At 42.3% G+C, this 23,167-nt stretch overlaps 2 protein-coding genes across 3 annotated transcripts in view; both read left to right on the top strand.

Annotated features, from left to right (window-relative positions):
• The window catches only part of LOC138981680 (SAFB-like transcription modulator), a 114,048-nt gene that overhangs the window by 75,786 nt on the left and 15,095 nt on the right, over positions 1–23,167 (top strand). The gene's annotated exons all lie outside the window — the stretch shown is intronic.
• LOC138981683 (uncharacterized) lies at positions 18,085–20,933 on the top strand. Its single transcript, XM_070354684.1, has 2 exons — positions 18,085–18,531; positions 19,317–20,933. The coding sequence occupies exons 1-2, from the start codon at positions 18,513–18,515 to the stop codon at positions 19,724–19,726; spliced, it is 429 nt and encodes a 142-aa protein (XP_070210785.1). The 5' UTR covers positions 18,085–18,512; the 3' UTR covers positions 19,727–20,933.

Here is a 23,167-nt window from a genome sequence, read left to right as displayed (position 1 = left end):
CGGGTTTGACGTCGAAGTTTTCCTTCTCGTAGCCTTTGCCTTGTGCGGGTTTTGAAATCGGAGTTGTCCGACCATCCAAGGTTGACGAGCCCCATCTGCCCGAAGCAGCTGGTTTTAAGGCGTTAGGCCTAATTAGAGTGAAATAGCTTTGATAGACCTTCAGCAAAAATTAAATACACAAAAAATCACAAATGGTCCTTCACGAATCACTGTAAAAAGCCCCCTATACTTCAAAATAACATGATACAACTTAGTGTGCAAGACGGAAGACAGCAGCCAACTTGGCGTGGGGAGAAAATCGGCTGTCTACGCTTCCACGATAATATCATCGAACGCAGAAGAAGAAGAAGAAGTGTGCAAGTCAGACTAATTCAAATATCGGGTTGATGAGAGCATTATTTGAAGCACACCAGGAAACTGAAGAAGCTTATCAAAAACAGAGTGAAAATAAGTGAAATTATCAACTTAAACAAAAAAAAGACTATTTATTATATTTTTTTGAAATCTCGAGGGCTAGTTATAGGTTATTTTTAGCAAGCTTCTTAATGAATTAATTAAAATTGCCTTTAGTTTTTATTTTCTTCGATTTGTTGAAGGTGGTCCATATTAGGGGACTCACACATACTTTGAGGTTTTGCTATTATTTTTTGTTTGCAGTAGAAACTCGGGGCACACACTGTTAAAATGTAACAAATACGGTCTAAGCTGTCATATATAGCCATTTTTGTGTTATGAAAGCTTTGGCTGTGGACAGAAACGAGTCCGTTTTAGGCGGCAAATTTAGAGTGAACGCTGCCAAAAGTGAATAAAAGCGGTTTTCAGGTTTGTGTTTCTGCAACTGTTTTGACATGTGCAACTTATCCAGAGAGGGTGAATAAAGCGAATGAAATTGTTTTGAGCGCTCTAGCGCTGTTAGTTTGTCAGAACAGGAGGTGGTCCATATAAGGAGCCGGTCCATATTAGGAGCCTTTCCCCTACATGCTAGAGTAACGGGGAATGTTCTGTTTGTTTCAGTGGGAGTAACGGGCTACTCTTTGGCCTTCAGACATGTTAATCGTCCTTGGACGTTGCAAAACAACTGGCAAGACAGAACTACAACGAGTACTGAGAGAACTCGTCTGTACAGGGAACGGATAAGAGGAGACCCCTTTCGTTTTGTGCAGTATCGGATGAAAGAGCGAATGAACAGCAAGAATTATCGAGAGAGACTCAAACAACAACGTCACCAGTTTTAGATTGGCATGTGCTGTCATTGGTCGCGGATGCAGTTGGTCTGATTCTCCGGGACTTAAAAAAAAAAGCGCATTATCGCAGGTTTATTGTAAAGTTTGAAGGTTATATATATATTTTCTATATATGTTCTTCGGGCAGTTATGGTGTTTCTCAACTCGCCGCATTGATGCGTTGCTTCTTTTCTTACTTGCCATTTCTTAAAACCCGTGACACAATTTTGCATGAAGCAACGTTGGCTGGTCATTTTGCTAGATCCCACGCATATGCGACACAAACAATTAATCTTCATTTAGCTTTGCTGCATTGAAATTTGTGAGACATCACTTGAGAAATAATGTCGAAATGGTCGGTCATGTATTTTAGAACTAATAAACAGTCAGTTGTCTCAGAGTGCTTACACTGTGTAAAAATACATTTGCTATGTTGGTCATTCTATGTCCATCTGTGCCAGTGTGTGGGTGTGTGTGTGTGTGTGTGTGTGTGTGTGTGTGTGTGTGTTTGCAGACACACACGATATGCACAGAGTATGCAGGTATGAATGGCGTTTTGAGAGCGCCCACACCACAGCCAAAAGGTATACTATCGAAAACTGCAATTGAAGGTAAGGCTGAATGCGGGGTCTGACGATTGTTCATCTTGAGCATCAGCCGACCACCTGTTTTCGGTTTTCATGATCAACTTGACAAAAGTGACCGAGATTTGTGCGAAACCAAGTCCCCCCGGTCTCCCAGCACCTTACAGAGCAACAACTAGTGAGTGGCACATTCATAGCAGACGAAACAATACGACTCCTTGTTACTGCTATTCACTAAACATTAACATTTTCCCCAATCAATTCGCTAAGGTTCAAATTGATACATGACCACGCACTGTCGCACTATCATTTTGTTACTACACTCGTTTAGCCACTTGTACAGCCAGGCTCGGGCCAGAGATGCTACAGGCCCGGGCAGCTGCCGTATGTGATGAGGTTTCGTTGATGTTGCTGAGCGGACCGTTTTCAATTACACTACTATAATTATAGGGAGCCGACGTACCCTGTCTTCACAGAGGAGTCGGTGATGGGTTAAATAACAGGCAACGCTCATACTCCTATCTGTATGTTTTTACTTCCAGTCTATTTTGCTGCTCCGCCAGCCCCAAGAATCTTGCCAGGAACGAATCTTCCAGGAACGAATTACGGACGACGCAGAGGTCGTCCACCCGCATCGGACCTCTCGAGCGTCTCCCGGGCGGCCCTTGAAAAACGCCTGTACAGGGAGAAGTTGAAGCAGAACCCCAAGCGCTACCAGGACTATCTGAAGAAGCAGAATGTGTACACCAAGAGATACTACTACAAGAAACGAGGGGATTATCCCCCGGATAACTACAGTCCGCCGTCTGTGTAAAGCTGAAGCTGTGGCTTCTTTCTCTTGTGCTTCTGGGGGCCTCTGCCTTGTGATCTTCACGTTCCAGCAAAATCTGCAGTGTGTGACATTCCTCAATTTACTATAGACTGCAAAATGCAGCACTCCTTCGAAAAAAAGCAGAGGCCTTCAATACAAAACAGAACAATACGAGACCATACTATTAACTTTGCCACACTTCAGTACAATACAATAAAACTTTATGAAACTCAAAGGGGAACTTTGTTGCACCATTTTATTATAGTGACTGGAGAACAATACCACGGAATTCAATATAAAGTGCTGAGAAAAAAGAAAAAAAAATCAGTGTTGAACTTTGTCGCGCCTTCTTGGTAAAATGTCGGTGTACATTACAAAACGATACCTTACATCATTATTACCCTCACCCTCAGATGAGAATTGTCGCCCTTTGTTGTGTGAGTGCTGGTTTACCATAAATACACCACACATCTGTTAAATTCAGTGGAGGATTTGATCATGTTTTCTTGTTTTAGAATTCGGTCAACAATTTGACAAGAGAAAATGCCCATCTTCGTTGATTTCAACGGAGAACTTTGAGGCACCAACGTTGTTTTTGTGCCTGGTGTTCAACATATGATTTTCGACCTTTCATAGTTTACAAATTGACTGAAAGCGATTACATACAGAATGCCTTTTTGCTCTTCCGCTGTAATCTTCAGAAGCTGTAATTGTGGAATGATATGGTTTTAAAAGAAAGTTCACGGTGGTTTTTCAGTAATGCTGTCAGCATTACCACTAACTATATCGCTGAGCCTGTCAGTCCATATTTAAGGCCAAATTCAAAATATCGTCCTCCAGCCGGGGTGCCACCAGGAAGAAGCAAATTACATGAGTAGCCTTTTTCATAGTAATCATTGTGTATGAAACTAACCCGAATTCGCTGTAGCGCAATATACCAAAAAAGATCATAAAACAAAAATGTCAGGACATTTCTAGAGAAAAACCCAGTTAAAATTTTTTTAAATGGAACAGCATGAACAAAATTACGTTCTTTGCAATTGTTGGTTTCTATTCAACCACTGGAACCTATAGAAAAAAATCACCAATCGAAGAAATATTACGCACAGCTGTCTTTATTTCACTAAGTGTGACACTTACATTCGGACATGTTTTTTGGAGCCCCGATGTCTCATGCGGTCATTGTCAAACTGAGAATAGGGAAGACGACATACAGCTATATTATTTGATTGTGTAAGTAAAGAAAAACAGTCTTCTTTCATTTCATTCCAGAAACATCTCTGTGCTGTTAATTTGTCAGTTTCTACAAATGAAATACTAATTCTCAATAATTTGTTGACAACCTGCAAGTCCTTTTCTAGGAATCCATCTGTCCACCTGACTCTCTTCTGGTCAAATTGTGTGGGATGGATTATGGTATTCACGTTTACCTGGTGGCTATATACAGTAGTTTGCGTTTACCTCCATCTAACTTTGGTCATGAGCAGCTTGTCCGCTTGAATTTAGTTGTCTGGTAATTTTTTCGTCAAAATTACATTCAATTATGTGGAGATTTTTGGCCTTTGGAGTGGATGTTGCTGCCATATCTTTTTGAATGCAAATCCTCGGCACACATTTCGCGGGTTTATGCTTTTCGCTAGGCACTATGAGACTCTGAAATAGGTAAGGATCATGTTGTGGCAGAATATGTAGCCTGGATTCTGTATTGACTTGTGGGGAGTCATTAGGTTGTGTCGGGTTCAGAAGCCAAAACTGTTTTTTTGAAATGGGCAAACATCATTCTTTGGAAAATTCTGAAGCCTGCACTGTTTATTTGCTTTCAGCGTGGCTCGGCGCTTTGAAAGGAACAACCTACCCAAACTTCAGCTCATATTCGGGAATTCCCGTAAACCTGTCTTCTACGTTTCTCTCTCGACACTGTCCGAGTTCTTCAGGAAGCATCTCTATCCAACGTCATCCGAGTTTACCAGGAAACGTTCCCGGAGGTCATCCGGGTCTCTCAGCAAGCGCCTCTCGAGGTCCTTCAGGAAGCCTCTCTGAACGTCATCCACGTGCATCAGGAATCATCTCTGGAGATCCTTCAAGCCCAGCGATAACAGGCAGCAGCGCTCTGTCAATGCGACGTTACCGCCAGAGGCTGAGAGAAAACCCCGACCGTGATCGGGAATACAGAGCCAGGCAGGTGGCCCACCAGAGGCGGTACATGGCCAGGAAGAAGCAGAGACAGGCTGCAGTAGCACCCTTCCACTCACTGTACAGGCCTCATCTGTAGTTTGGTCTGAATGGGATATGGAGCGTGAGTTTGTTTCAGGATAGACTTGCATTTGTTGAACATTGGTAATAGTAAAGGCCCGACGTGCGAGAGCTTGGCATTGTTTCAGGATAGACTGTATGTGTTAAAGACTGCAAGAGAAGCAGCTCCGGACACATTCTCTATTTCTCGCAGTGCAGTAGGAGCTTGTTGTGGCTTCATGATAGACTGCATTTGTTACAGATTGGGATTACGAGGAAGAGAAACGTTTCGAATAAGTTCCTCGTGTTTTTCACAGTACAGACATCATTTGCAGGCGTGTGTCTTTGCTTCAGAATCGACACATTTGTGTTGTTTATAATGATTAATGCGGAGAAGTGTTCCTCAGATGACCTTGGTACGATATGAGCTTCCTCATATTGCTTACTGAGAAATGACATGCCATGTTTACTTACATCAAATGTTTGAATTTAATGCAAACAAATGAACGGGTTCATTTTGAAGCATTTGACGAAGAAAACGTGTGCGTATCGAGAAAGTGCACTTAGGCACATTCAGATGCAGCAAAGTTAGTTTGGTTTGGGCGTTGTGTTAATAAATGTCATTTTGGCATATTGATTAGTCCTTTAAATTGCTACTGCAGACTTTTGTTTGTAACGTTCCTGGTCAGTTTTCACGTTTGTTACTAGTCTTCTTTCTTCAGGCTGCATAAACCTGCGTGTGCAGAATTGAGAGAGAGACAGGCGCAGTGGCGAAGTTGATAAAACATCGGCCTCCTAATCGGAAGGTCGTGAGTTCAAATCGGCGTATGCTGCCAGAATGTCGGGGTAAAAACGGTCATACACGTAAAAATCCACTCGTGCAAAAACATGAGTGAACAGTGGGAGCTTCAGCCCGTGAACGAAGAAGAAGAAGAGAGAGAGAGAGAAAGACACACACGCACACACACACACACACACACACACACACACACACACACACACACACACAAAAGAGAATGTTTTATGGCTTCGTTAAATTGAGTGATAAAATAGAGGCACTTTTGACCACTCTATACCAGCATAATGGCAGTGTCCAGTCTTGAATCGGAGTGCTTACCTACACAATTTCGTCTCTTCATGAGTCTTACCTTAAGCATTGCGTTGGTGGCCTATGAAGCCAGTTTTCTGCTGAGTATAGTAAACGGTTGTTGCCATGCACTCATCGGGCAAACATTAACTTCGTAATCGGTCAAACTAGATCTGAAATTCAAAGAAATGTTCCTATGATTCTCTCATTTATCTGTCGGCACAGGAATATAAAGGAAAGGAAGTCAAAACTATTATAAATTAGACAGATAAGATTTATGACCTCATCAGTAATTCTCTTGTGCACCTTTGTTGCTGTGTCACGGAAATTCATGATCCAAAATCTTGTTTTCCTAGACTGTATTTGTTGGCGTCGTTTCGAAACCCGAATGCTCAAAAGCCTTGTCTGTCTTCTTTCAGTCTCGTTTCCTGCTGCCTCCCCGTCTTCGTGCGACGTGGCCAGTGGTTTGAGTGGGGACCCTTTACCGGGGCCCCAGCCTACGTCTTCCAGCGCTATTGCCATGCGACGCTACCGGGAGCGGATGAAGCAGAACCCGCTGCTGTACAGGATGTACAGAGAGAGGCAGAGGGCCTATAATCAGAAGTGGATGGACAAAGGCGGGCGACGCCGGAGGCGTTCCAAAAACCCTTGAAACCTAAAGCAGCTTTCTGCTCAAGTGAAAGTTAGCTCTGTCAGGACATAGACAATATTCAGCGATTCTGGTTTAATTCATGTGCATTGTGATTTTGAGTACAAGTTTGACTGGAAGAATTGACTCATTATTTTGAAGACTTCAGAATTTACAAGGGTATTGTACAATAGGAAATGCGGGACAAAATCAATCATGGAGTAGCTTGGATGATTTTTACAATTTGGTTTGTTACATGCGATTGGCGATCATCTCGAACACTGTTTTGGAGAAAAAAGCAACATCGACGAACAGAGGATATGTGCATGCATCTTGAGGCCCTTTACAAAAGGTACAAAGACAACATTTGGCACTGAAATATTAAGCCTATTCTATGCTTTGAAAGACCCAATACCGTTTTCGAGGACTTTCTTCAAATCGATCTGATTTTGTTTTGCCGGAATTCGCTCTGTTTATAGTGATACGGTTACAGAAAAACTTACGGTGATTTGTGCTAGCCCAAGTTGAATCAGGGCTTTGATTAAAGATTTTTCAATAAAGTGGGCATACTGATGAGAGGTTGTGTTTAGGCTGGCGACTGTCTTTGTATTGTGTCATTCAGGCATCTGTGCACTGTCCACGTGACTATACCACCAGAGACTGAGAGAAAACCTTGACCGTGATCGGGAATACAGAGCCAGGCAGGTGGCCCACCAGGGGCGGTACATGGCCAGGAAGAAGCAGAGACAGGCTGCAGTAGCATCCTTCCACTCACTGTACAGGCCTCATCTGTAGTTTGGTCTGGATTGCAACTTGTGTGTTTGTTTCAGTATAGGCTTGCATTTGTTGAACATTGGGATGTAGGGGAGAGTGACAGCTTCAGACTGACCAGCTACCGATAAGTTCTTTTATTTCTAGCATTATTAGCCTCTCGTGTGAGCTTGTCATTGTTTCAGGATAGACTGCATGAATTACAGATTGGGATGGAGAGGGAGACAGACAGCTTTGGATGTTCCTCGTCTGTCTCGCAGTACAGGCCTCAAGTGCAGGAGTTTGTTGTTGCTTCAGGGTGTTCTTAATGAAGTATTTTCCACACATAACCTTGGTATGATATTACATTTCTCATAATTCTTACTGAGAAATGACATGCCAGGTTCACTTACATCAAATTTTTCAAATTAATGTAAAGAGATACGCGGGTTCCTTTTGAAGGATTTTGCGAAGAAAACGTGAACTGAATGCCTTTGAAGTGCTTGTCGAGAATTAAGGCACAGTTGGGATAGGAAGTGGGGGGGGGTGTCGATGGGTGTCGTTTTAGTCAATCTCATTTGGTATATTGACAATCCGCCCTCCTTTACTACAGCGGACTCTTGTTTTTGACACACACACACACTGATTTATGGGTACAGTAAATTGAGTAAAAAAAATAGAGACACTTTTGACCACTTTCTATACCACCGTAATGGCAGTGTCCAGTCTGAAATCGGAGTGCTTACCTACACAAGAAATACATGAGTCTTTCCAAAAAGTTTGCGTTGGTGGCCCATGAAGCCAGTTTTCTGCTGAGTGAACTGTTGTTTTAATTCACTCGTCAGTCAAACATTAACCTTATAGTCGGCTTAAACTGGATCTAAGATACAAAGGAATTATCACATGGTTCTCTCAATTATCTGTCGACACAGGAACATAAAGGAAAAGAAGCTTAGCTGTGAAATTAGACGGATACTTCTCTCATGTATCTTTGCTGTCGTGTCACGGAAATGTATGCTCCAAAATCTTATGTTCTTTCCCATTTGACTTCGTGTGTTTACTGTTGGCGTCGTTTCGAAGCCCGAATGCTCAAACGACTGTGGTATGTCTTTGTCTGTCTTCTTTCAGTCTCCTTCCCTGCTGCCTCCCTGTCTTCGTGGGACATGGCCAGGGGTTGGAGAGGGGGCTCTCTACCGGGCCCCCAGCCTACGTCTTCTAGTGCTGTCTCCATGCGACGCTACCGGGAGCGGATGAAGCAGAACCCGCTGCTTTACAGGATGTACAGAGAGAGGCAGAGGGCCTGGAACCAGAAGTGGATGGACAAAGGCGGTCGACACCGGAGGCTTCCAAAAAATCCTTGAAAATTATGCTGGTCACAAAGAAGAGCAGATGCAGAGCTTAAAATTGCTTTCTGCACAAGTGAAAGAGCTGTGTCAGAGGATGGAAAATATTCGGTGATTCTGCACTGTGGTTTTGGGCGTGCAAAAAAGACTTGAAGGAATGAGTCATTATTTTGAAGGCTTCAGAGTTTTCTAGAATATCATACAATAGAAAATTCGGGACAAAATTCAGACATTGAGTCCCTTGGATGGTTTTCAAGCTTTGATTAGTTTCGTGCGATCTGCGATCATTTCGAACGTAGTTTCGCACCACGAACAGCGGATATGTTGACGCATCTTGAGGACTCTACCTAAAGTACAAAGACAGAACATTTGGCACTGACATATTAAGCCTAGTACATGCTTTGAAAGACCCAATACCGTTTTCGAGGACTCTCTTCCATGGATCCAAATCTCAATTTAATTTTGCTTTGTGGAAATTTGCTTGCTAATAGTAAATGTAATTAAGCTACGGAAAAACTTACGCTGATTTGTGCTCACCCAAACTGAATCGGGACATTGATAAAAGATGTTTCTATGAAGTGGTCAATAGATGACAGGTTGTGTCATGTGTGACGACTGTCTTTGTAAATGGGAAGGTTCAATAAGAACGTAGCTGAGTGGCTTGTAGCTATGAGGAGAAGATCTGTTTGACCTTCTGAACTGCTTGTTTTGTTGGACGTCAAGGTTGTTGAAGTTGCACTGTAGCTCTGGAGATGCATTTGCAAGTGCAGTTTTGCGGGTATTAACTTATACATTGTATTTACAACGGACTTCGATGAGTGAACAACTGTGACGATCCACTCAAACATCCCTCCCTTCCCCCCAACCCCCTTTAATTGTCTGTCGCTGCCTCTTTTCTCTTTGATACTTGTGGACATACAACACCGCACAGTCGCTCGTATTCTGCTGTCTTCGCATAAACACTGCAAGCCTTTTTGCACCCTTTGCACAAGGTCTAGGACAATCGACAGCAGTAGGTTTGACGTCACACAAACAGTGCTGGATTGTTTCTTCTTTTCTGAGAATGAGCAGGGACAAAGACTTTTACTGGAAACTTTCCTTTTCATAATTGCACATTCATCTCTCTGCGGTTTACAATTATAATTCATTCATACAGGACTGGTGTGACGTGTGTGTGTGCAGATAGGCCAGGTGGTGCAAGCTTCAGGTCGTCCATTGCTCGTTGCTCTTCTCTACCTGAGTCGGATCACATACCCTCCAAGATCCCAACCAAGCGGGCGCAGCGAAACTGCGTTCTGTGCACCCAGCGAGGAAGGTTCACCTCCAGTGGCTTCAGGATTCGATCCTCTTGGGAGTGTGTGCAGTGCGGTGTGGCCTTGTGTAGGGAGGGCTGCTTTGACGAGTTTCATGGCATCTCTGGTGCTCTTACTTAAACACAACTTCTCCTGTCCTCATTAAAACCAGCACAAACTTATTCAGGAATTTACAAACGGTACGAGCAGCCTCCCAGTTAAACACTGACCTTAAGTCAACAGACCAAACTGCTACCATTGGGACATTTTTATCGTCCTTTTTGTAACATCCTCTGGTGTAAACGACATTCCTTCAGATACGCAGGTGGCTCATCGATTTTTTCCTTGATGTTGAATTGTCAACTGACATCACGCTGAGCTTACGCTGGTATATCCCAGTGGATGACTGTGGACTCTACAAGCGTGAATGGTTATGTATTATACATACCTGTCAAGTCCTACGCATTCTGCGTAATTCTTACGGGTTTTCGGTGTTTTTTGGGTCCTACGTCGTATACCTCAAACCATACGCATTTTCAGCATTTTTTGTTGTTGTTGTTGTTGTTGTTGTTGCTGGCATGGACTGCCGTTCATTCATTTCCGAGGAGGAGCTTGCACCAGCCACACAACAGAAGTTCTGGCATGATGTGCGCCAGTTCTACGTGGCCTGTGTGAGGAAAATGTTGAATAAATTTCCATTTGGCAGTGAAACCCTGCAACACCTTCAAGTGCTGGATCACAGTCTGGGAGCTGACACACTGACTGCCTTCTTGCAGGTCAAAATTAACTCTGATGCATGCTGCCATGATTTTAAGGTGACTGGCAGCATGATTGACAAAGCAAAGATTTGCACAGATGAATACAACAAAGAACACAAGTGACAAGTGACAAGTGAGAAAAAAAATGAACGAACAAGAGTGCAGTGTAAATGTATTACATGTAGTGGTAAATAAAGAGCAGTTTGTGTAGAAAGGAATTTATGTGTTTTACTTTTAGTTTGCGAAAAACAATCTGATTGGTTTAGTGTGTATGCGTGAGAAGTTGAATTTGTGCGTTTAACCATATCCTGATCCACGCATTAACTATGGTTTTTGATCCCCAACTATGGTTTCTTATGCCATTTACTATGGTCAGAGGCCAAACGTACTTGACGGGTATACTTGTTCTGAAAGGAACGTCTTGAAGATACATGTAGTACATTTGTTTGGGTCGGTTTCCATATTCAAGTTTGGTATTTTTGTCCTGACGTTGTGAGTTCTATCTCTGCTCCCAAGAAGGTTGCTGTGCGTTAGGGTTTCTTGCTGTCCTCATCGGTTGTTTTCTTTCGTGTTGGAATTTGGCTTGTGAAGCAGATTTAAATTTCGGGGGTAAGGATGGGTTGTCCTCAACAGTTTTTGTTTTTGTCTGTCATCATCTTACACATTCTGCTGTGACATCGTTGGATTTTCTCACTCGTGCTTCTCTATTCAAATAATTTATTTCGTCGACGGTCTTTTATTTTTTACTCACAAACCAAGAAAGTTGACAAGCTGAACTAAGCATTCCTAAATTATGATTTGATTCTCATATTCTTTGTTTAATCGACAAAAAACAATTAACAAGTGGCTCTATCCCATCTCCCCCCCCTTTCCCCGTCGCGATATAACCTTCCCCCCTGCGGGTTAGGGGGAAGAATTTACCCGATGCTCCCCAGCATGTCGTAAGAGGCGACTAACGGATTCTGTTTCTCCTTTTACCCTTGTTAAGTGTTTCTTGTATAGAATATAGTCAATTTTTGTAAAGATTTTAGTCAAGCAGTATGTAAGAAATATTAAGTCCTTTGTACTGGAAACTTGCATTCTCCCAGTAAGGTAATACATTGTACTACGTTGCAAGCCCCTGGAGCAAATTTTTGATTAGTGCTTTTGTGAACAAGAAACAATTGACAAGTGGCTCTATCCCATCTCCCCCCTTCCCTCCGTCGCGATATAACCTTCGTGGTTGAAAACGACGTTAAACACCAAATAAAGAAAGAAAGAAAGATATAACCTTCGTGGTTGAAAACGACGTTAAACACCAAATAAAGAAAGAAAGAATCCCAAATCCAAAGTGCGAAAAGAAAGACTCGAACATTTCTGCTTTTTAATTTAAAGTCTAACGGTGGCGTTATTTCAGATGGTCCCAGCGGCGGTCTTCTTTTTCATGTAGCTCAGAACAACCCCGTACAGCAGCAACCCCACGAAGCGAATGAACTCCTACACCAAGCTGATGGCCACTATCCCAGCAAGATCCTCACCAGGCGAGCTCAGCGAAACTGTGTTCTCTGCACGCAGAAGGGGTTCTTCACGTCCAGCGGCAACAGGATACAGACGTCCTACGAATGTGGGGCTTGCGGCGTTGCTCTTTGCAAGGACAGGGGTTGTTTTGGCGAATATCATGCAACCCTGGGCTAGTAGAGGTGGTAACGAGATACTGACGCCCAATGGTTGTGTGGTATTCAGTGTTGCTCTTTGCTAGGACAGGAGCTGGTCTGACGAATATTGTGTAACACAGGCGTCTAACTATTAAACAATGGCACCTTTACGGCCTCTAATGACCCTTACACATGATGTAAATTAGGTCACCTCGGTCTACTGTCAAGGTCACATTTCTAAGTTTGACGAAGAGAGGATACTCTAGGGACACTTCAAATTCCATATCGACTGTAAAAATTGCTATCCACTGAATCAGTGTTGATGTTCCTTTGATTTCTTGACGTAGAAAAAATCGTGAAAATTTTGCAAAATTTAGCATTGCAAAGGCGAGTTTATCAGTATCTGGAGTTTGCCGTTCTTGTTTGGTTTTAGCTGGGGGTTATTTCATGTGGACGTGTAACACTCCATTGGCATGGTTCCTTCCTTTCAAATGGACATGAGACACTCAGTTGCAATAGTTCTTTGCTGTAGGCTAAAATGCTTCATGTTTGTGTGAGAGGCTCTTTTATTGTGGTTACTTACTGTAGGCTTAACTGTCTCCCATAGATGCAAGTATTCTTTGTTGGGGTCTAAAGTGTTTTTTCTGGATGTGAGATTCTACGTGGCCATGGATTGTCGTCGTAAGCTATGTGTTTTATGTGGACGTGTTAAAAACTGTTTTGTTTAGTTGTTATATATATATATTTTTTACGGTTCTTTGTTTGAGGGTTAAATGTTGTATATGAATGTGAGATACCCTGTTTCCAATGTTTTATGCTCCAGAATAAAGTGTTCCATGCGGATGTGAGATACCCCGTTCCATGGTTCTTTGTATGATGATAAAATGTCCCATGTAGGCGTGAAATAAATCGTTTTCATGGTTCTTTGCTTGAGAATAAAGTGTTTATATGAATGAAAGACCCTCGGTTCTTTGCTTTAGGATAAAGTGTTAAATGGATGTGAGATAATTCGCTGCCAGTTTCTTTATTCTTTCGGTTTCCTGATTATCCTTTTTTGTCATTTGTTTGTAGTTTTGTCATTTTGGATTAAGCGGTGTGCGCGTGTGTTCCTTTTATTAGTGAACCTTGTATTGCTTTGCTGATGCGAGGGAACTTGTACAGATTTTTTCCATGTCGGAATATTTTTCTCTCCTTTTTGTTGCTGTATCTGCATCTATCCGCCTTGTATCCTTACTGCCTGGAACGAAAAGGTTGATTTCTTTATCCCCGAATAAATACATGATAACTAAAGGATTCTGAAGGGCTTGTGTTTAAAAATGTTATTGCTCTCTCTCACTCTCTCTCTCTCTCTCTCTCTCTCTCTCTCTCTCTCTCTCTCTCTCTCTCTCTCTCACTCACTCACTCACTCACTCACTCACTCACACACACACACATCACACACACACACACACACACTCATCACACACACACACACACACACACACACACGAGCGCACGCGCCATGATAAATAATTACTAAGCTGTTCAGGTACTTCACCTGGAGATGCTTTTAATTCTGCCTTGCGTTAACACGCACACACTCACACGCACACCCACACGCACGATCCGGGCCCGCGTACACGTACACGAAAACCTTATTGTACCGAAAGTACTCAATTTTAAAATTGTACTGAATTGAGAATGCGTTTATTACCCAGATTTCGTTAGCTTTCTTGTATTGATTCGAGACGGTATGCTGAAATGATAAAATTACCTTTAAGGTCTGAAAGAAAATGGGGAAACTGCTGCTACAAACCTGTGTCGTTGCATTTAATATACATGTAATAGATCAATCAATCAATCAATATGAGGCTTATATCGCGCGTATTCCGTGGGTACAGTTCTAAGCGCAGGGATTTATTTTTTTATTTTTATTTTATGCAATTTATATCGCGCACATATTCAAGGCGCAGGGATTTATTTATGCCGTGTGAGATGGAATTTTTTTACACAATACATCACGCATTCACATCGGCCAGCAGATCGCAGCCATTTCGGCGCATATCCTACTTTTCACGACCTATTATTCCAAGTCACACGGGTATTTTGGTGGACATTTTTATCTATGCCTATACAATTTTGCCAGGAAAGACCCTTTTGTCAATCGTGGGATCTTTAACGTGCACACCCCAATGTAGTGTACATGAAGGGACCTCGGTTTTTCGTCTCATCCGAAAGACTAGCACTTGAACCCACCACCTAGGTTAGGAAAGGGGGGAGAAAATTGCTAACGCCCTGACCCAGGGTCGAACTCGCAACCTCTCGCTTCCGAGCGCAAGTGCGTTACCACTCGGCCACCCAATCCTCTATAGATATGACTGAATCGTCATTGGGAGTACAGAAACAGAGAACAGAGACATGACATAAAGTAGTCAAAAGAGTTAAACAGTTTCATCAGTCCGCTCCCCCCAAAAAAGCCAACACAGTGTTTGTTTGGATGATTTCAGAGGGGAACAGCTGGAAACAGTACCTTCAGACATCAAGCTACATTGAGCACCACAGAGACACGCAGCCTTGGAAATATCAAGCGGGCATCTCAAGGGCTGAAAAGATGCGCATATACAGACAACGCATGAAGGAGGACCCGGAAAAATACTCCTACCACAAGATGAAGGACGCGGAGAGAAAAAGGCGGATGAGAGAAGCTAGGCTATCAGAAATGCGGAGACGTTTCGCTAACGATATTGGGAAATCCTGAGACATGACGCCCGTAGGTTTAAATTCTGAAGAATTCGTATTATTTCTGATGACTAAGATGTCCAGCATGATCCTTACTGTTAATTCACAACCAGTCTGAGCTTTGGTGTCAATGGTCGCTTTGGAAGTAGTTTCCAGTTGAAAAGCAGTGGAGATATTCAGGTTTAGCAAGGAACAGTAGGGGAAAGTCGCCAAACCCGGAACAGTTAAGGAGAAACAACCGAACCAGACAAAAAAATTGGATATTGCAAAGCGTTCTTTATTTTATTATATACTAGAGTCTATTGGTAAATAAACGAACAGCATAAAATAAAATAAAAGTCACGCAACTCATCAGACTGATCATTATAAAAATGTCTGCATCTGTTCCAGGTTGGACGCATGTGTGTGTAAAGTGGAACACTGTGTTGTCAAACTCAGAACACTTACAAAACCACACTGACTCTCTTTCTAACTCTCTCTGTGTCTCACACACACACACATACACCTAAACACTCTCAATCACACGCACAAAAGCACACTTTGCCACACACACAAGAGAAATAAATACGCCATAACGTTTTGATTGAGCCATTTTATTTAAATGGTTTTTTTTCCACATTATATTTTGATTTTTACCAAGGAAATAACAAGTCGGATAACAATTTAAGCCTAAGATGTGAAAAAAATAGATAAAGAAGGGCTAGGTATTAAAAAAATCAAAACTTGACTAAATATAAAAAGAGAGAAACAAAACCTTTAAAAAACAAAAGGAAAAAAAGAAGCTAAGAACCGATTTCGCAGACAATGTCCTTTTGTTTTCTACTGTCAGCGCAGTCATCGTGTGAACACTGTGTGCACTTCTGGCACTGTATCATGCCCTCAGGGGAGTTGGTGCCACACATATGAAGCAGTACCACGAGATTTCGCAGCTTCATTTGTACCCCTCTTCAGTTGACAAACATATATAAAAGGGCTACCTGCCCAATTGACTAAATGTAAAACTCAATACGCATGAAGTCTGAAAGCAAATAACTAAGAACAGATTTAAGAACTGATTTCGCAGACACAAAAAATAACTAAGTACAGATTTCGCAAACAAAGTACTTTTGTCCTCTGCTGTCAGCGCAGTCCTCGTGTGCCCACTGTGCACTTCTGGTACTGTATCATGTCTTCAGGGGAGTTGGTTCTACACATGAAGCGGTACCAAGCGGTTGCCTCCAGGATAGAACGTATCGTTAAGAATGTTCCCATTTTCTTTCTCTGGGCGGAAGATGTTCCCCACTTGTTTTTCTGAGCAGAAGATTTTGTAGCTCCCTTCTTTCCTCTCTTCTGTTGACCTGCATTCCCTTTTGCAAGTGGAATCTACAGCTTTTGCTTGTAAGGAGAAGATGTGGTGATTTCAAATTTTTTTTCTCTCGTGATGTTCTCTTCGACGAGTTTGTGGTTGTACGTTGCAGGACACCAGCGGCAGGTAGGCTTACATTTGCTGCTGAAACCAAGCAATCATAATGACGAATCTCCATGTCCAGTGTAGAAAACAACGATGGGGTTGACGTTGGCAAATGTATCTCAGCTTCATGAATGTTATTGACTAGTTCTTGTTCTAACTCTGGTGTTAGTGTAGAAGGTCTTCCTGTGCACTTTACTTCTTTTTTAATTAGTTTTTTCCTTCTTAATGTCTATTAAGCGTTGTGACAGGAACACCATATGCTCTTGATGCGCAACACAAACCCACTGCCGACAAAGCGCAGCCCATTTCTTCTGATAACCACCGTCCCCTCAATACTGTCAAACAAATCAATCAATAATTCAATAAAAGTTAAAACGTATAGAAGGGAAAAACACAACAAAACCGAAAAGAGAATTGAATACGTGAATAAAACAGCAGTGTTCAGGTTATTGTTTGATGAGGGTAAGATGGAACAGAATGCGGCAAAGCTGGAACACTGTTCCATGTTTACCTCTCTTATGTGTTCCATCATTGCCGCATGGCACCTGCATGGATTTTGAGTTAACCTGTTGGATACACGTGACTTTCAAATCTTTGTCTCCGTTGAAATTACTGCAAATCCATGAAGGTTTATCACAGCAATCAACATTTTATGTGAAAGTATATAGATAAAGAGTAATAATACGAATTGAAGAAGGTCGAAATAAGAAGAAAAAGGAAGACAAGTTTAAAAAACGTACCACTTTTTTTGTTTTGCCGCGGAGCCATTTTTCCTGCTGGAATAACATCAAGGAAAGTCACTAGAAATGACTCTGCAAAACAATTGTTCTTGAATTGTTTCCCGTTGATCGCATATTGAGGTGTTCCAAGTTTGCCGACTGTTCCGGGATTGGCGACTTTCCGTTATGTACCAAAAGGCCACATGTCCATATCCCTGTGGCGCAAAGTGATCATACCATTTCTTGGATGTGCGGGTATTTTGGCTGAAATGGGAGCTTCAATTATTTCAAGTTAAGTACTGACTTTCAGTGTTGTTCATCTCCTAGTGAAAATTACCAGCCGCAGTCACATCAGTAGGCCGTTTGTGAGACTCGTTTCAGTGGTTCTTTGTGTTTGTCGGAAATCACTTCTCATCGGTTCTCTGTGTTTGTCGGAAATTACTTCTCAGCGGTTCTTTGTGTTTGTCGGATGTCACTTCAGCAGGTTCGTGTCTGTCGGATATCATGTCAATAGTTTCACGGTGTTCCTCGGATATCAATGCATTAATTGTTTGCTGAATATTGAACATTTAACCTCATAATTCTTTGTCTAAATTTGGATTTGCTTGGGGCATTTAATGACTTTGGCTTACTTTTGGATTTGGGTGGGGTATATGCTGACTTGGGACAATGTGTTTGTTGGTTTCAGTGGCCGCGTGGCGTAAGCGGGAGTACTGGCGGCAGTACCGACTGAAGCAGAAAATGGACCCCGTCAGATACCAGCGGGTCAGGGAACTGGCGCGGGAGAGAAAGAGGCGGCAGGTGGCCAGGAGAAAGGACGTGGTGTTGTATCATCAAGACACTCCACCGTTATGAACAAAATTAATCTGGATGGAGACACTCCACGTTGAGAAAGACAACTAAACATTGATGACACGTTGAGAAAGACAACTAAACATTGATGAAAGCGCTTGACATTAAAAAAAAAGGCTTCTGCCTTGAGAAAGACAACTTGATGTTGATGAAGGCTCTCAAACTTGGTGTTTATAAAAGCTCTTGGTAAAAACGCTCCATACTGATAGACATTCGACCTTGAAAAATACATTCGACATTGAAAAAGACAATTGACTTTGAAAAAGATATTGGACCTAAATAAAGATGTTCGAACTTGAGAAAACACTGGACCTCGTCACAGACACTCGACCTCTACACAGACACCCGACCTCTACAAAGACACCCGACCTCTAAAAAGACACCCGGCCTCTATAAAGACACTCTGCATTGATGAAGGACACCTGACTCTGATGAAGACAACTAAACTTGGTAAAGACAGCTTGACTTGATAAAGACAAATTGACCTTGATAAGACAACTTGACCTTGTTAAAGACATTCGACACTCAACCTTGATACAGCGATTGAATCTTGATAAGGAAATTGGGGGCGGATGGCCAGTATTGTGTGGATATACTGATTCTCGCGTAACTCTTGCTCATTGTCGTCTTGTATCCTGAGCGCTTCTCCCATTTGTTCCTTGGGTGGCGAGGAAGGGTCGTCAGCTTCAATTTAAGTCTTTGCAGTTGCAAAATAAGATCGAAGCAATCGTTGACTTGATTCAATTATGTGCCTTGCTGACTGGAGCCCTTTGATGTTAAACGCCGTTGACTGGGGATGCTTTTTCCACGCTTGTACATTGTAGAACATATATGTAGAAGATGCTGCTGTCTGAAAATCGTTGTTTACTTGGAGTGTTGATATCGTCTCTGATTTTTCTTCTTGTTGGCTGTTTTTATATAGTCCCGGTGGTTTTAGGTTAACAAAAAAACGTAGTAAGAACCTTCATTGTTTTAAACCTTACTGTACCTTTTACCTTGTTGTCACTTGTGGTTGTGGTTGTGGTTGTGGTGGTTCCTGTTTCTTCTATTTCTTTTTACATTCAGCGAGTATATGACTCCGGCGTTTGGTTTCCCTATCTAGTCATAACCACAATTGAACATTTTCTGGGCATTCCCAAATACAAACGCACGAACAAACAAGCAAACAGTTAACAACAACAACACAACTTGAGACCTGCCACCGGTAGCTCAACACTCGTGTTTTCCCGTTGCAGCACAACGGTACCACCAGCAAGCTCCAGTTCCAATGCAGCTACACCGCAATGTGTACCAGTCCTTCAACTGGAGGAAGCCGTTGACGAGGAAAGAACATCATCGACTCTACAGAGAAAGACTGCGGCTGAACCCAGAGCGGTACCAAGAGTACTTGGACAAAGCCAAGATACGCAACGCCCGACGTAGACAGCGAATGCGGCAGAGGCTGGGAATATCGAGTGCCGACGCCATCCCCAAGAGATCAGAGCGTGCATGTGCACGCAGAGCACGGCACGAAAAAGAAGCAGTTTCTTCTTGGGAACGAGAGGACTTCCCAGCTCGGACCTACCAACTCGGAGGGAATGCCGTCATTGTCGATGAAGAAGCAAAGGGTCACCTGGATGCTGATGTAAAACAAGAGACTTCCTGAGGCCGTGGTCCAAAAAGCAGAGAGAGAACACCTGGGAAGACACGCACGAATAACATAAACTCATGGCACACTTTTCCGCTACCATGCAGGGAACTGGAGATATACTGAACAAACAATCAAACAAACGAATGAACGAACAATGCATCCGAGACGTGCAGCACACATACTCGCTGCGACACAATTTACATCGGAGGCATCTGTAAGACTTACCACCCTGCAGGACACATTATCGCTGCCAAACAACAAATTGTAAAACGTTATGTCTTTTTTCTGACACAGACAGAAGAACCAACAAGAACTGTATGATGCATGACGTGGATGCACTGGGTGTTGTCCGTTTGCGGTACGCCTGAGACATGGTTTTTCGAAATAATCTCGCGATCTACACACATTTTGTAATGTGGATAAGAACATAATAAGTACGTCAAAAGTATACCTAATTTAATTTGTATTTACTATAATCCTTACTTTCCTCTGGTTAATTATTTCTTCATAACGACTACTTAAAATGAATAAAATGTCTCCCCCTATCCAGGCCTCTACAAACATGCAGGTCATTTTTTGTTCACCTCTCGTGCTGACATAATACATGTCTCACAAACACTTCGAGGTGAAAAAGATTATTGTGAATGTGCATAAGATGCTGAAAAGGGGAGCCTGTAAATCACTGGAATAACATTGCAAAAAGAGCTTGACACGCACTTGGAATTTCAAGAACCACATTATTTAAAACAGTGACCGATAGCAACAAAAGAAATGGATTGCTGTCGAACAAGGAGCAAAAACAATAACAAACAAGAAATTCCTATGAGGTAGGAAAAACACCCCCGTCAAAGGGAAATAACCTTCTCAGTTGGTGGCAGTGACTGAGTGAGAATGGTTATTTCCCTTTGACCATTAAGATGTGCCTCTTTAAGTCCTTGTATAATTTTAATCCACCAATAACTCCCTAACCGTGTGTTTGTCTGGTCCCAATTTTTGTAAGGACCGTCTCAGGAATGTATAGAACCTGTTCACCAAGTTTGGTGACGATCGGTCCGTTCATTCTTGAGATCTATATGCGAACACAAACACACACCCAAACAAACAAACACATCGAGTGAATCCTATACACACCCCTATACCGGGGGTGTAACAAGCACACACACACACACACACACACACACACACACACACACACACACTCTCTCTCTCTCTCTCTCTCTCTCTTTTTCTCTCTCTGTCTCTCACGTTGGAACAAAATAGATAGAACACTGTATCTATGTATGTAGGAATGTTTCCAGCTTTTAAAGGACCCCAACAGGCTCTTTTTAAGGTCAGATAAAGCAGTTGGGGTTGATTTAATGATATAGGTAAGGATCTAAAGATGGAAAAACCGAACTGTAAATCACAGGTTTACTGTTGCATCAGTCTAATTTTACACAAAATGCATGCTCAAAAAGCGGCCAAATTCGTCTGCTACGCGAGACTTCAAAATCCCCGCGGCGGCAAGCCCTTGGCTGTGACGTCACTTACAGAAATCGGAAGCGAAAGTAGCGACGCTCGGTCTGCGTCTTTGCTGCAGCCGTGGATGCGCGCGTACTCCCGACATCATGCCGAGAGAGTGTGCTGCTGCCGAATGTTCAGAGTTGCAAAAAAAGGACTCAGGCTTGAGTTTTCATTTGTTTCCATCCGACTCAAGGCTCAAGCAGGAATGGGCTGTGAAAATGAATCGGCTGGACCCAAAAACAAAGAAACGACAACAACAACAACAACAGCACTATTGTTGAGAAACCAGCGAAACTACATCAACATTAACAACAACAACAACAACAACAACAACACCATTGTTGAGAAACCAGCGAAACTACATCAATCAATCAATCAATGAGTCTTATATCGCGCATATTCCGTGGGTACAGTTCTAGGCGCTCTGCAGTGATGCCGTGTGAGATGAAATTTTATACGGCCAGTAGATTGCAGCCATTTCGGCGCATATTTACCTTTCACGGCCTATTATTCCAAGTCACACGGGTATAGGTAGACAATTTTTAACTGTGCCTAAGCAATTTTGCCAGGAAAGACCCTTTTGTCAATCGTGGGATCTTTAACGTGCACACCCAATGTAGTGTACACGGGGGGTGGTTCGGACACCGAAGAGAGTCTGCACACAAAGTTGACTGTGAAATAAATTTCCGCCGAACCTGGCATCGAACTCACGCTGACAGCGGCCAACTGAATATAAATCCAGCGCGCTACCAACTGAGCTATATCCCCGCCCATCAACAATAACAATAACAACAACAACAACCTCAACAACAACCACAACCGCATTGTTGAGAAACCAGCGAAACCGTATCAACAATAACAAAAACAACAACAACCACAACACGGTACAACATTGGGCAACAACTACAACAACTACTACGACAACAACAACACTGACAACAACTCGAAAATCAAGAACAACTACAATGTCAACAACATCACCAACAACAGCTTTACACTGCTAAACAGTAGGTGGAACACGATTGATTTGACACGTAATTACAACCTTGATTTCATCTACGACGACGACAACAACAACATCAACTCAAATTCGAGAACATATACGTCTTCAACAACATAACCAACAACAAATCCGATAGAACTTCAACTACAATCTCAACAGTGATCATGGGCTGCCTAATCTAAACTTGGCCAAAAAATTATTGCAACAAATTTCAAACCCAAATTAAAGCATTAATCCCCGTGTCATTTCATTAAAACTGTATATGCCAGTTAAGACCGTTCACTTAACCTCCAGGATCACCTTTTGGATTAAATATTTCTTTTACAGGGATCACGTGACCGCCGCTCAAATAAGGGTACCCTCAAAATCGACCAGACAAAAACGGAAGAGCCGAATGAAAAATTGACAAGAAATCACAATAGGCAAAACTTTGCAACTTTGACATACGAGAAGAAAGTCAAACCAATTATCTACCCTGAATAGATTGTTTTGTTTTGCTACCTTGCGTATTTCGCGTGCTATGCTATTCCTACTGATGCAGGTGTCGATCGCAAGAGCGGTCAAAAACGGGATTTTTTGTGTCATTTTTTAGGGGTATCATGACAAAAAAGTCTGCGCTTTAGCAATGATTTGGTGGATTGCTTTGAAACTTTCGGAATATTTTACCAACATACTAGAGATACTTCGAGCGAAATTATGGATTGTTACAGGTGTTTGTTAAAATGTTATGCAATTTTTCGAAAGAAGTTTTTAATCTCGTCATAGGATGGTTCCCTTGGGTCCAAAGAATTCATGACTTTGCATGTCTTTAGAAAAATGATTGATACACACACTGCTAAAGTTTTATGTGCGTGTAAGCACTGACGCAAATTTGCTGGGCCTGTAAACACGCTACATATTTAAGCGATGATTCTGGTGCCACAGCGATGAAAGAGCCGCTCTCAAAGTGG

Source organism: Littorina saxatilis, linkage group LG12, assembly GCF_037325665.1.
Source record: "Littorina saxatilis isolate snail1 linkage group LG12, US_GU_Lsax_2.0, whole genome shotgun sequence".
NCBI lineage: Eukaryota > Metazoa > Mollusca > Gastropoda > Littorinimorpha > Littorinidae > Littorina > Littorina saxatilis.
Note: the sequence above shows the minus strand (reverse complement) of the source record. Positions and strands in the feature narration are given on the sequence as shown.